Source organism: Rhamphochromis sp. 'chilingali' (genome assembly GCF_963969265.1).
Source record: "Rhamphochromis sp. 'chilingali' genome assembly, chromosome: 21".
NCBI lineage: Eukaryota > Metazoa > Chordata > Actinopteri > Cichliformes > Cichlidae > Rhamphochromis > Rhamphochromis sp. 'chilingali'.
The window spans coordinates 18,419,637-18,434,627 of record NC_137949.1 but is presented as its reverse complement, the minus strand read 5'-3'; the positions used below and the strand labels follow the sequence as shown (position 1 = coordinate 18,434,627).

Here is a 14,991-nt window from a genome sequence, read left to right as displayed (position 1 = left end):
GTTTTTTTTTTTTTGCATAGCCTGAATGGGTGCATAACTGCTAATCTAAATTATTATTGTTGACAGCAGTTTCTGCCATACTCATTCAAACAACCATGTCACATTCAGTGTCAGTAAATTACTTTTTCTCCCCGCTCTGACGCTCGGTTTAAACGTCAGTAGATCATCTCAACAACAAACACAGCCCTCAATGCTTTGAATTGCTGCCATGTGATCGACTGCTTAGATAATTCTATTATAAAGCAGTTGAACCTAATAAAGTGGCCAGTGAGTGTATATCTCATGTATTTGCTGTAAATGCTATTTTGTTAATAAAGTTAATTGTTCCCACGATTTTAGGATCAACAGTTCAGTGAGAGCAAAGGTGGTTTTGTTCCTGCTTACAATCTTCAAACCAAGCTAGAATTAGGTTCAAATCTTCCTTTAGTAATCATTTTCTGGTGTGTAACCAGCCTCAGAGTGGTATTAAGGACAACAAACTTTTGGTTTGTTGGTTTGTGTTATATGGCATTCAAACTGTAGTCGACACCCAAAAATTTAATTGGCACCATGCTGCGTTTTATTGCTTAACTTCTGATACAGATTCTTTTTTCTTTTTAAAGTTAATACAAAACCAGACAAGAGGCTCACACATAACAAGCATGCCCATTTCCTCCCTCTGGAGTGCATAGTTTCTACACAGTCCACGTCCTCTGTGGGAAAAGTTGATCAACAAATTGATGTCGTTAATCTTACCTAAGCTCTTGATATTTTTTTTTTTTTTTTTCCTTAATGGGAACAAAGGTTGATTTGTTTTTCAGCTGCACTGTGGCTACACTGTCAGGTCATATTTGACACAATGGAGAACTACTCTGTTCTTTACTGTATCAAACTAGCAGGTAGTCTGTAAAGCCGTTGTGTCAAACAAGTCCTGACAGAACATCCAAAATGAACATTTCAGTTTCCTAATTACACTCATTCACATTACAAAGTTGGATTATTGCATGCAATACAAATCATTCATTATTCTGCTAAGACATGCATATTTTTCAAACCCATATATTAATGTTGCTAGATGTCTACTTGCTTATAAATTTTTGATTACAAATTCCAAGAAAGAGCATTACAGGGTTGTTAGAACAAAGTATCCAAGACAGGGTGGAGATGATGACGGTGCAAGTCAGTACATAGAGAAAGTGCTTTTCAAACAAGTGTCAAGTTCACTCAGTGAGGCCTTTACAGTTACAGAATTACTTCAATATTTATTTCTAAATAAGAAGTGGGCTTTGAATGGATGTAAAAATGCTACGATTGAAGTTTAAAGCATCTCTCGTGTACTGATGTAATAACATGACGCTACAGCTGTTCTAGAATACACTTTGTTCTGCAGAAAATATCCTAAGCTTTCAGTGATAAATCCATAACTCCCCAATGAAAGAAGTGTAATCGACTGCATGAGCAAAAAATAAATAAAATAAAAACGGGTGAATATAACCCTTTCCATGTGATGCTACAGAAACCTTTAAAACACTTTCACCCGGGCACTAAACTCATGCATTATTGTAGGTTATTGCTTCTAAAACTCTAATCAAATACAATTTTATGGAATTAAATATAACGCTCTGAATCCCAAAACTATGAGGTAATATGTACAATGTGATGTCATTGAGAGATCATTATTCTAGGACTAAAAGTCAATTTCAGATCCTTACCAATCAGATCCAAATCTAGGATTAAATTTAATCTCATTCCCAATAGAACATTTCTTCGTCACCATCACACGTGAGACTTGAGAGATTTTTGGCTTTTGCATATTAACTAATTCTTTTAATGCTTTATAGTGCATAAATAAAAGAAGTTACTTATTTTAAGCATATATGCTATAGTAAATGACTTGTTTAAATACTTAACTTACCCTGATTGTGCCTTACATTAGTTGTATTTCGATTGCACAAACTAGCCATGTGATGAAAATGAGATTTTGCAGTAGAGTTTAGAGTAAAGCTGTGTCTCTATGCAGTGTATTTAAATGTACCTAAGTCTACCACCCTTTAACTTCGCTGAAATAGTTTCCAAAGTTTGGCGCTCCAGCTTAGCCTAGAAATCGATTTCACTATTCCTCATGAAGCAAGCATCACTACTGGTCATGCACGGCTACTATAATGTTGGCACCACAGTCCCGCTAAATAAGCTAATGCACATGAGTCTATACATATCTTAATGGAAGACATTGGTGATTTTGTTGCTTTCAAACAACTTGTCACTTGTTTATACAATATACAGTTTGGTCAACAACATGACAGTTAGGATAAAATATTGCACAAATCCCAGTAAAATGTGATTTTTTTCCCTTTGAAAAATCACAAACGTGAACAAAAGAAAGAAAATGCACAGAAGCAGCATGCATTCACTTGAGGAACAATTATGCATTTCATTAGATTACGTTACCATTATCATGAGAAGCTCTGACCAGCCTACTCTTTGCCACTTGTTTATGCTTTCAAATACATACCTGAATGCAGTTTAGATGCATGAACATCAACTGAGCTGCGAAGAATTTTTTTGTTCGGCTGATCCTAAAGAAACACCATAATGTCCGACAGACCAAGATGAGCTATCTACCTAAAGAAAAAGCTACACTAGATTAAAATAAACAAGCAGGACTTTGTTTGATTCCATTGGGTGGATCTCTAAATTAAATGTAAAGCTTCTTCTAGGAGTAATTTCACTAATCTCTGAAATCTGAGATAATTACCTGGGTAATTCAGTGGGAAACTGTCATTTTCTTCCTCAAGTGACTGCATTTTACTTCTGTTAAAATAAAAAAATAAAGAAAAAGAAAAATGAGACCAGGTTTTTGGATGAGATAAAGCATGTTTGATAAAGAAAATCTGATTGCATCTTCTCACAATTCCTTAAAAGAAATCAAAACTGAAAATCTATCTCAACCTGAATGTCCCATTATACACGCCCTACATGCAGGAGGGGGGGAAAAAACCTCCCAGCAATTTACATGGGAAAAAACTAAATAAAAACATGTTAAATTGAAAATTTAAATTGAAAGAGACCAGATGAAGGAAAACTGAATCAGAATGCTTCAGGAGACAAATCTGAAATAATACAAGTTGCCAGATTTCTACGTAAAGGACTCAACATTAAAAGGAAAACTTCCCAATTTTATCTCTATGTGCTATTTGTAAAGAAACACCTGCCGACCTGACAAAGGAGAGCACAATACAATGCAAAACAGATGCATAGGAGACCACAGTTTGAGTGGTTCAGTGGTTTTTTGTTTTTGTTTTACCCAAAATGAGTGAAAGTGTGCATCGTGTGCTTGTGTGCTGCTCAGTCTTCTCCCATTTACAACCTCACTTTTTGACCCCCAGAAACAAAACTAATCATCCAACATTATACAACTTTCTGTGGCACTTGACAGCCTTTTAGCTAATTCACCACTCTCCTCGTCCATGCTGTTGGACTTCCCATGGCAATGAGGTAGAGCAAAAAACAAAACATTAACACACCCAATGAGTCTAATGAAAATCACAGGCCTTGATCTTTGCTACAGTATCTTGGGTCTTTTGCTATGTTTCCCAGAAAATTGGGAGCAGTTACTTTGTTCTTTATCAAACTGTTTTTTGTAACTGTGGTGAAGTAATTTTTTTCCTTTCTTACTATTTGGGAAGTAGAGACTATGTTTACATGCAGCCTGACGAGGATGTCACGCGTATTTCTAAAGGACTTTCAGGCAGACAAAATAATACTAGGCTACATGTAGGCATAAGCAGTGTGCATCATGCAAGTCCGACCGCCCAAAATTTCAACAGATGGTGTTCACTGATGATCCGTGGGATGCTGTGGAGGAGAAGTGGTTAATGTCCCAGCAGGAAGGAGAGCACCAGTGTCCCAGAAGCCCAAATGAGGTCATCTTGATAGTGTCCTTTTACCTCCAAATGTCTTGGTGGTGGCGGATGTTACATGTTGGTGTTGCTGGGGTAAATTTGCAAAGCAATATCACTTGCAGAGGATTCATGACTCCATTAAATGACGGTTTATTCCTAAAATAACAATTCACATGTTACCTTCATAGAAGAAATATGACCATTATTCATAATTATACTCAGCACATTCTCTCATTGCATTTGGAACAATTAGATATGCAGTGATGTACAAAAATCTTAAGCCATTCTTGATTTCTTTATATTTTATCTCAGCAAATGGTAAATATTCAATATTGAAGTAAATTCAAAACTCTTCTTTGGATGTTCACTGCCCTTGTTTTGTTCTGTCCCAAAAATCTGTTTTATTTTCTCTAAGCTGTCTGTTATGTGTAAACAGAAGAACACAGGTCATCCCTTGAGCTAAGTGCCTTTTTTGTGCTTCAATGACGAGGTGATTATTAAATGGCTTAAACACTTAAACAAATAAATGAAATATCATGACTGGATTGAAAATGAGTGAAAAAGCAGCCAATGTCAACCCCCCCCCCCCCCCCAAAAGAAACATCAAACAAGGGAAACAAGGAGGGAGAGAAAGCCTGAAGCCACTTTGAAAAATAATAATAATTTAGGTTGACTCCGTGGAAAAAAAATTCATAGAAATGAAGGGTGGCTCAAGAGTTTTACACAGTACTGCATAATGAATGCATTATATAATGCTGCAATCGATTCTGCTCCTTAAGTTAATTTATTCGATTACGAATCATTTCAGCTTTAAACAGAGATTACAGTAGAATCTTATGGTGCTTAATGGACACAGTGTCATTTAATGCAGACAAACAATTTTCGATGGTGTGACTTTCGGTTAATGTACAGACGACTCATTAAAATAACTCAAATAACACAACGTAGAAGTCCGCTGGCATGCAATTGTCATCAGTTTTCAAAAAGTGAAGACAGAGGTTTAAGTAAAAGCTGACCGAAGCACTGACCTTGATGCGAGTTAGACCGAAAGGATGCAGAGATATTTCCTCTGTGGTCTGAGCTGCAGTTGCACACAATGGTAAACAAAAGCCGTGGGGAGGAGAGGGGGTTTCTTCCGCTACCAGGACACATTTAGGACTCCCAAACGAACGACTGTCTGATTTATCTTACTAAGAGAAACCGCAGCGGCGAAGAAATAAAGTTCTGGACCCTCTTCTTTCCCCGGTTACCACAAACGAGGAGAGAAGAAGGTCCTGTCGTCCTGTTCTCCTGAACACCTCCGCTCTACGCCATTTTCGCTCCGCTACTACGAGCTAACGGGAAAAGGATTGCGCTGGATGGCTGTCAATCAACATTAAACCCGCCCCGGAAGTTGTTCTTCTTGTGTCCTGAACATGGAACGCTTCACTGCCGCTAACTGGGTCACCCAAAAAACTTGAAAATAATCCATACAAACAATAATAATAAAAAAAATATGTTGGTTGTGTGAATTACATTTGCCCCAAAGACAAAATACTAAAATTCAAACCTATTTAATATAACAAATAATTAACACAGAAAAAGGGATATGCGGTTAATCTTCGGAAAGTACCAAACTCACAAATTTATTTACTCTAGTTTTTCACAACGTTTAAAAAGGAAACTGCGTATTACATTAAAACCATATCTGAATTCAAAAATAATAAATCTCAGTATATTTCTTATTTATTTTATTGCTATCGCCGTTGACTCCGTTAATGACTACCAGTGTTTATTGTATTTGCCAATATTTACGATTTTTTAAACTCCTTGAATGCCACATGTCATATCTAACATCTAAAATAGTTACAAATCCACGGTTCATTTTGTTTATACATGTTTTTTGTTGTTGTTTTTTACGATTGTTAAACCACTTTTACTAGAACAGTAATCATGCACTGCTTGTGGTGTTCCTTCTGACTAGAGTGTCACGCTAACCAATGCGACAATATTACCCATAATTCCAAAATAAGACAAGGTAAAGTTTCCTTCCTTTATTTACATAAATACACTTGTCCTTGACTCCCACAGTGCATTACACTCCACAACTTGCTTCTGTTTTTGAGAAAACACCAATATTAGCACTTATTGCAACCTTGTTACCGTGCATACTGAAATCAACTTTATAAAAACACGTTAAAAACATATAAAATACTGTTAAGTAAAATTTCTTAAAATGTAACCATGTCACCATATCATTTTCAATAAAAGTAAGCAAAAATATTTTTATTAGCTCACAAAAGGGTTTAATCTGTTGCCTTTATGATAAATGTATTCATTATATTGATAGTGTATTTAAGCATATATTTGAAAATAAATACAGAAATTACTGAGGGAAAACATGTGACTATTAAAAACTTGGGCAAGGATGTCAAAAGTTGCTTGAATGAGTGAAAATTCTCTATTAAGGTGATTTTTCAGGTTCTAGGGCATTGGTAACAGGGTTGAGTGTTGTTTAAACCATAGCTGCTTCCCACCAGCCAGACAAGAGAAATGGCGGCCTTGTGCTAAATGTAAAGGTACAGTGCTTTTACAAATTACAATTTTCAAAGACCACCATCCAGAGCTTTATTATTAGCAGAAAACAATAATAAAGCGTGTTATTATGTTTTGATTGAGATGATTCAAATTTCCACATAATCACTGTCTCTCCTATTCAGGGCCTTAGTGCACTATAGCAAGTCTAAAACTCAGCAGGTGATTATTATTTATGAATATCTGCTGTGTGCCTGCATCAGTGTAACATGATGATCTGTTTCCTGTGTCAACTGTTGATTAGCTTTGTGGGGGCAGTGATCTGATAAATGTCACCTTTAACATTTCCAGAATCCTCCCATAGATTTTTATGGAAGATTTTTGATATTTCTGGGCCATCCACTTATAACTGGCTGCTTTAACTCCTCTCCCTTTGAGGTTCCACAGATAATACAATTTTCTTCTAAATGGGAGATCTGTGCCCACGGTTGCTGAGATGACCGTATTAAGAATACCAAGCGTAAGCAGTCCAAAGTCTAAGAGTTTGTTAACATGGGATCACTTTGTACACACTGACCTCATCATGTGGAAATCTGGATATGGTTAGTATCCACAGTTCTAACAGTATGTCACACAGAAAAAGAAGGAAAACCATGATAGGTCCACTTTATATCCCTATAAATATAGTAAGTATATCTACAGTATATTATTTGTCACTGTTGTCATTGTTATCAGCCAAATATTTAATCCAAGAAATCAACATTAACATATGAAGTTGTAGTCTGTTATATTCTAATTTTATCACACTCTACAATTTTTTAATTCCTAAAGAATAAATAAATAAAATTGCCAAGCTGGATGTAAACTGTGAGTAGCACAAAAAAGTGTCATAAGAACATCCCAATAAATGAGACAAAGAAGCATGGCACTTATTTTTATTCAAATCAAATTCCTGAATCACTTTGATAATACCTCGACCAACATCACATAACGTGATTCACATCTGACTGATGATCACAGAATGATTGATAAAATGGTTGAGCTGTGTTTCCTGCACTGGAGGGTGCTCTAGTAATGACTTCACAGACTCACATTAAAGATTTAAAAGGGGTCATGCACAGTGACATGTCCCAAAAAAAATAATAAGCCCAATGCATCAGGCGCTGGTCAGTGAGGAAAGACATTCTAAGAAATACAGAGCAGAGGAGAAATCAGCATTTTTCCTTAGCTGCAGGGAAACTGATCAAATGAGTAAAAGCACAGTATGTTATCTTTGCCTGCTCTAAGTCTACAGACTAGCTGATCCCACAGCCCAATTTCCAAAACAGTACTTATAGCAAGGCCTTCTTTAAGTCTTAAAGCCTTTGAGGGCTGGTCCAGGTGGCAGATACTTTTTGAGGATATCAAAAAACCTGCTGTGAAAGTCTCACATACTGATGAGACACCAGCATTTTTGAAATCTCCATGCCACCGTTCTCACCTCTAATTGAGTGAGGCACTCCAGTGGCTCCAACAGGCCCATAATTTGAGTCTACAGGTAGCAGTTGATCCACGGTGTAGTGGTTTACACATTCATCTAACAAATGAGATTCCAGGGTTTGATCCCAGTCGTGAAGGGCATCCGGCTTAAAAACTGCCAACATCAAACATGTGGTCCTACCCACTGTAAATACGGGAGCAGCTAAAAGTAGCTTTAGATTCTACTGGCAGCAGCTCTGTTAATTATATGAAACCGTACACAAACATGGCCATGGGTTACTGTTTAGCTAATAACTTACAAAGGGGAACCAGACACTTCAGTGAATTACACAAGAACCTGAGGAACAGGTCAGTCCGATTTTGCTTCAAGAGACAAACTCGGATTGGCTGGTCTGGCTCGCTCAAAGGAAACAATTCATAACAGATGGCATTAAAACACTGACATTTTGAAGTGGAATCACACAATTTTGAATCTTTGCATATTTATATGGACAAAGATGCAGCATGGGCTAAATATCAGTGGAGCAGCATAAATAAACTTATAAACTTACCTACTGCGATAGCAAAAAGTTAATCTGCCACGCTATAAATATTTAAATGTTCATGTGAAAAATGAACAGAAGTGGTAATAACTACGATCCTCTAAAAAGTTTCCTAATAAAGAATGTATCATTACTGGGGAAAAAAATACATAGTGACATTGCATAAAACAACCCAAGGCACGCAACGTTTCCCTTTGTTTACAGAGCAGTGCAAAGGCCGAAACTCAAGATTTATTATGGTATCCACCCAATGCTTGGCCTGAAGGACTGAACCCATAGCGTGGGCCACAGCAGCTCGTTGAGCAGCCGGATGAGATTGTGTCTTGAAATCAACGGACATGTTCAAGCGCTACTCTAAATAGAATTACAAAAAAAAAAAAAAATGATAACAATAATGAAACTTTAGTGCAGGAACCGGATGCTCATCTTCTGTTCCACATCCACCTTTTCCAAGACCTGCGAATAAACAAACAAAAACAAGAAAAGTTTATACTACAGAAAAATGTGCTGCTCTAAAGTTTACATTTGCGGCTGGGCCTTAAAAGAACATCTGTTTTAAATCAATCCCAAAAACAAGTCAAAGCTCTCCTGCCATTTCAGTTAACCATCACCCCTGTCCTGGGTGCTGGTTCACCCATTACACCACTACGACTTCAGTCCCACACAAACTATTTAAATCTCAATGTTACACAGTGTGACATTTTTGTCCAGCTACCCCATAAAACACCTTTAACTGTCACTATAAGCTGAAAATAGCACATTATATATTAACTAAAACAAGTCTTTAGAAGAGTTAGAGGTTGAGACAGTTTAACTTACTTGTAAATGTCCACACAAATCAAACTGTGAAAACCAAGGCCTGAATTAACTGGGATTATTTCATCCTCATCCTCTCTTAATAACTAACATAGATACACAATCAAATTTTTGTCCTCTGGAAAACCATGCTCTGCTATGCAAAATGCATGCTTGATAGATATATATATTTCCTTCTTTTCTGTGGTTAGTCTTGGGTTCTAGTTTGTGTACCACTGAGGCCTCAGATGCTAAAAATATACCTGCACATGGTAGTGGTCAGTTTTTAATTAAAAAGAATCCTTCAAACAGCATCTGTTATGTCATTTTAAGTTTAGCAGCAATGCTTCAGTGGTTAACTTAAAAAGGAAACCACATAACAGTACAAATATGTATGTTGACCACAAAGCTTGCCTTAATAAACTCATTGAAGGAAATGCAGCTATCTCCGTTTGTGTCAGCCTCCTGGATGGTCCTATCAGCAATGCTGCCGAGTTGTTCATCTGAAATGTTAACTCCAACCATCATCCGCAAGACCTGGAACAAACCAGCAAAATCTATTTTTAAGAGTCACCAAATAACAAGGTGACGTATATTTTTGCAAGATCACACAAGATCATTTGTAGCCACACTTGACTAGGAAATACATGATAATAACTGATGGTGCACGCATAATGAGTGAAAAACGAGTGCACAAATAGTACATTTAGCCCTACAGGTTCATGCATTACACAAAGCAGGTGACACAGTGAAATGTTTTGCGCAAAACAAGAGGTGTGGCTGAGTCATTAACCCTGAGCTTATAGCAATTACAGGTCAGAGAATGTCACTGAGCTTGACCCGCTTTAAAGCGGGACGACAAATAACACAGAGGGAGTGCAAAGGAAGCCAAAATACAGGATATTAGACTGTCTGGGAAGGATCAGCCTGTAGTTAAGGTGAGATATCACATCATTATCAGCACAAGGGCAAAGTCTTCTTTGATGGTGAAATCCTCCTCTCTGTAAAACACTTTAAAACAAATGTGGTGCAATAGCACTTGTTCATTTGTCAAACATACAGTCTGTAGATATAAATTTACAGAAATAATAACTGATATTCACCGAAAGGAAAAGTAGCAACTGAAAAGGTCTTACATTCTGTAATGTACAAGCAAGAAGGTAGGTATGAAATCATATCCAGACTTTATGAGGGCTTCCAAGAGGCCTCGGATGCAAACAGCCACCATATTAAAGACATATGAGAATTTGAAGTCAAAATAGTTCTATCTACAGGGGACTGGGATTAAAATGACACAAATCTCAACCCAAATACTGTTTCACGTACTTGGAGTGGATCCGATTAGAAAAATGTTGACTTTTATTTTATTACTCCTACCATAAAAGACACCAAAGAGTAGGAACAAAGTGCTGGAGGTTATACGGACTAACAGTAGCTAATCATTACCATTAATTGCGTTCTGAGTATCTATCTGGGAACATTTGAGCACAGAACATTCAAGCTAAAGAAGACAAATACAAATAAAAATACATGGAAAGCAAAAGCGAAATAAAGATGTGGTTACACTCTGAAGGCTGGCTCAAAATCATTTATGAAATCTACGTAAAGGAAGGAGTCATTTGCTCACATTTACAGCAGGATGAATTTATGGAATTGTGGTTAAAATTGATTGCATTCATCACCTCATTTAGATCAGATTTAGCCTAAGTGGAAGTCACAAATTATCTTTCACCGAGAGAAAAACAAAAAAAATCAACTTAAAACTTGTGTGTGAACTGCAACAAGAATAGAGAAGAGAGGGAAGTTTGACATCCTTCTGTTCTGATGTATTCTAGTGAAATTATACAGAAAAGTAAGTTAATATGACATAGAGGTTTCTTATAAATGTTACAGTTTTTGCTATATTAACAGACGACAATCCCATGCATGTAAAATTTAACCTGTATGCTGATGTTTTTATTTGGGAAATTACAATTTGACCTCGGAAAAATGATACATGACGTCTCAACTAAAGAATGACAACACAGGGCTGACTGAACTTCTGATAAATGGGTGTAGAATTAGAGATATTAATTTTTCTTGTAAGCCCCACAGTTGCCAAAAGACTCTGTAATGTTTAAACACACTAATTATTCACTGTGTGACATACTGTGTGAACCACAAACTACATGATGACTCCAAGTCAATCCACTCACCTGCAGGAGCTCATCTCGGGAGATCTTGTCATCTCTGTCCAGGTCATACAGACGGAAAGCAACTGAATAGAAAGAAACAGGTAAGTCACATACTCTTAAACCGACGCCAAGATGATACCAGTTACACCCCAACACTCACAAAGCAGCTTGTTTGTCCTGCTGTTCAGGGGCTCTGTAGCTGAGGGGTTCTTGTTCTTCTCATTGTCTTCGATTGGTCTGAAGTGAGCCAGGGTCCGCATGAAACCCCGGAAATTTACCTGGTCCTCTCTAAAAATCACAAGCACGAAATATCTACTATAACTCTCTGGAAAGTTCAGTCAGATTACCTTTGTGCTCAAATGCGTATTGTGGACACCACAATGAGCTAGTAACCTAACACCAACATGCAGATTGGAATGGTTTCTACATAAAGTTGTTTAAAACAAACAGGCCAAAACCAGAGAAGCCAGAATCCGTCTGAAACCATTAAAACACAGAGCTGCAATTACAACGCCTACACATGTGACCTTTTAGAATTTTAATGATATATCTAAAGACATCTGTTTGGGTTTTTTTTCCCTCCCACAGTGATGAAAACATCCAAATAACTGTCAAGTATACAACTCAAAACCCCATTTGATTTACTTCCACGCAGACTTGGCAGTAAGGACTGAGCTTCTCCAGCCTGCAGTCAGGAAACCACAACTGAAAGCCTGGTCCAGCTTTGTGGCGATGGTGCTGGTGACTCAATTTTATAGTAGTGCAAAAACAAGCTATCCAAACTACTGCAGAGCAATAACACAGACTACTCACCCCTCAGGAAAGAATGCATTGATGATTCTATCTCCCAGAGGGTTGATGGCCAACTCGGGGATTCTCTGGAAATCTTCTCGACTGTAAAAATAAGGAGACGTGATCAAAGTTAAATTCTAAACTCAGTATGTTTTAACTGTTCATTTTTACCTAACAATTCACCAGTCTTATACTGAGAGTTGATGAGCTTTACTAAGACATGACACATAGCAAAACTTATGAGGTCATGTGATGAGTGATATATGACATAAATCATCATTTGTTTATTAGAACAAAAAAAAAAATTTGTTAAAATCATTGTTCAGATTTGTTACACACTGAAAAATTTTCTTACTCCAGTTGGTTGGACTAGAAACAAATCTGTGAAATCTCACTGTTGTGAAAACTAATGAAACGATAAGGAAGTCACACTGAACAAACGTGACTTCTACTGTGACTGGAAGCACTTGAGCAAGGAAAAAAAAAAAAAAAGTATAGCCAGGAACTTATTATCTGTAAACACAACATCTTTCATATATCCAAGTTGAATGAAACCAAACAGAGTTGTGTGTGTGTGTGTGTGTGTGTATGGGGGTGGGGGTGGGGGTGGGGGGGGGGGGGGTTCCGTCTGCCCTTGAGAAACTGACTGTCCTTTCCCCTTCAAGGAATCATTTTCAAATAACCAAAGGGCCATCAAATTTAAATTTTAGCTGCTTAATGATTACCAGTCTCTTCACCTATCAGTTAAGACAGAATCTGAACCAGATGAATAGTCAGTGACAGGAGAAAGATTCATTACATGATTTCATCACTGAAATGAGACAGATCTCACATTGCCCACCTTTATCTCAGCACAACACTTTGTCTTAGACCTAATTTATTAATATAAATACCACATTCAGAGAGGCAAATTTGGTAAAACAAAAAAAATATATATATATATACACACTGTAAGATTTTCTCAATTTAAATACCCTTGGAGGTGTGTTCATTCTCAAGTCAACCAGAAAACTTAACTGCTTAGGTGACCTCTATAACGGTGTCCTTGTAGTGTGGGCTGGTAAAGGAACAAAACAAATGAGGTGCAGCTTGTGGCTCCTGTTTATGTTTTTGCTCACCTGAGGGTGCCGTTTTCCCCTTTATCCAGGCTGGTGAAACGGCTGTACAGGCGAGTGATCTGACTGTGGGAAACTGCGGCGACAAAGATTTTGACTATCAGATGAGCCAAAGATAGCTGATACACAACTGAATCCACAATAACCCCTCACCGATATAATGCAACAGATTAAACTAGCAAAATATAGAGAGTTAATGAGTACAGCCTCAATCAGAAAAAGCATTCAGCCAAAGGCATCTCAATATGAGAGTACAGCAATCAACTAGCTAATGTCCAAGAGGTTTTGTCTTCACACAAGGACTAAACTCTAAACTCTGAGCTCAACTTACAGCCAGTTTCCTTCTTAATTTCTTCAATTTCCTCTTCTCTGAGTAATCTGGACGCTCTGGATCCCATGGTGAGATGTTAACGGAGGTCGAGATGATTCGCTAAGGCGTCTTGCGCAAGCTCTCCAAGAGTCTCTATTAAAGTTAGCAAACAAGCTAACTAACAGAGCTAAAAAGGCTGCTATGTTCGGTTAAAAGGAACGCAGCTGGTGTTGAATCTAGAAATCTGCTGTTTATCTTCCTGCCGATGTAACGCAGCTGTAAGTCTGTCTGCTGCTACTGCTTTTCTCCGGCACACAGCGACGTTTTGACGTTACCAAGACGGGTTTCGGTGAGGTTATCTTCCTGGTTTATGGAGGAGGCGGGGTTAGGGAGGCCGCCTCCCCGTTGGGCCGTTCTCACCGGGGTTAGGTGGCAGACTTGATGCCTGCCTAAAAATGTCAAAAACGGCGATGTGTTTATACACAGCGGTGTATAAACAATAATTACAGTTTTAAAGCTTAACAATTATAATTAAAACTAATAATGGACAGGACAGAGCTGGATATATAAATGCTTTTAAAAATTGTATAATTTGTGGAAAATGTCGACAGGTTTATTTTCTGGCTGAAGTAAGAACTAGTAAATAAATAGATAAAAATAAAAATAGTTTCAACTTTTAACAGTTCCAGATAAACACACACATAACATCGACCTGGGAATCATTCAAGCATAAAAAGAAGAAATGAACCAGTGTTATGTCTACACATAACAGACAACAGAAACTGTTTTAATTTTTTCTTTTGCCACTTTGTAATCATCAGCCTGTCACAAAAACACATAATTTGTTCCTGCTCCTTAGCTGAATGAAAAATCCTGAATTAACCAACTGTAAGGGGGAGGGGGGAGAGAGAAAAAAAGGTTTGCACCAACAAGGCGATTCTAAAAACTTAGCAAATCTCAAGAAATTGGACAACTGGAGGATAAATAAAGAGTGATTGCGTGTGTGTGTATTATGTGCAAGTGTTGTCTGTTATGGTTGTATTGAGAGTGTGCATATGAGAAAGGATGACTCACGACTACAGATCTACCTTTGAGTAAGTAAGGTGAACCTGAAGATTTGTCTGCCCTAAAAAAAAAAAAAAACTATCTCCAGCACATGTCTGGAATGCATTTCATCCAGCGGTCATGAAGATCTTATCAAAATGGGTGGAATCATCATCTTGACGCAGAATAGAGAACAAAAGCAGAGGTTTGGGTGTCCTTCAAGAGGCCTGGAGAACTATTCATCCTGAAGACTACTTAAAGAAATTACAAAAAGCTTGCCTAAGACGGTTCAGGCTGTTATGAAGAATAAAGGTGGTCATACCGAATATTGAAGTTTAATCTCGT

The 14,991-nt window shown here is 37.5% G+C and overlaps 1 protein-coding gene and 1 long non-coding RNA gene across 2 annotated transcripts; both read right to left on the bottom strand.

Moving 5' to 3' along the window:
- Window positions 1-583: 583 nt before the first annotated feature.
- On the bottom strand, window positions 584-5,240 carry LOC308389839. Its single transcript, XR_013970350.1, has 2 exons — window positions 4,910-5,240; window positions 584-4,037 (listed from the first exon to the last, which is right to left on the bottom strand). It is a non-coding gene; the product is annotated as an uncharacterized lncRNA (long non-coding RNA).
- A 2,076-nt stretch (window positions 5,241-7,316) lies between these two features.
- Window positions 7,317-13,985, bottom strand: chp1 (calcineurin-like EF-hand protein 1). The gene is made up of 7 exons (XM_080871013.1): window positions 13,624-13,985; window positions 13,296-13,368; window positions 12,199-12,279; window positions 11,546-11,673; window positions 11,407-11,468; window positions 9,626-9,748; window positions 7,317-8,872 (listed from the first exon to the last, which is right to left on the bottom strand). Exons 1-7 carry the CDS (start codon window positions 13,688-13,690, stop codon window positions 8,819-8,821), a joined length of 588 nt encoding a protein of 195 aa, XP_080727139.1. The 5' UTR covers window positions 13,691-13,985; the 3' UTR covers window positions 7,317-8,818.
- Between the last annotated feature and the right edge of the window lie 1,006 nt (window positions 13,986-14,991).

What these genes read in the sequence shown, in the direction of transcription:
- chp1 (XM_080871013.1), bottom strand. Translation starts at nt 13,690, where the DNA reads ATGGGATCCAGAGCGTCCAGATTACTCAGAGAAGAGGAAATTGAAGAA. An exon ending in AATGCATTCTTTCCTGAGGG is followed by an intron (nt 11,674 to 12,198) that starts GTGAGTAGTCTG and finishes TGTGATTTTTAG; the next exon opens with AGAGGACCAGGTAAATTTCC. An exon ending in CAGGACAAACAAGCTGCTTT is followed by an intron (nt 11,469 to 11,545) that starts GTGAGTGTTGGG and finishes CTTTCTATTCAG; the next exon opens with TTGCTTTCCGTCTGTATGAC.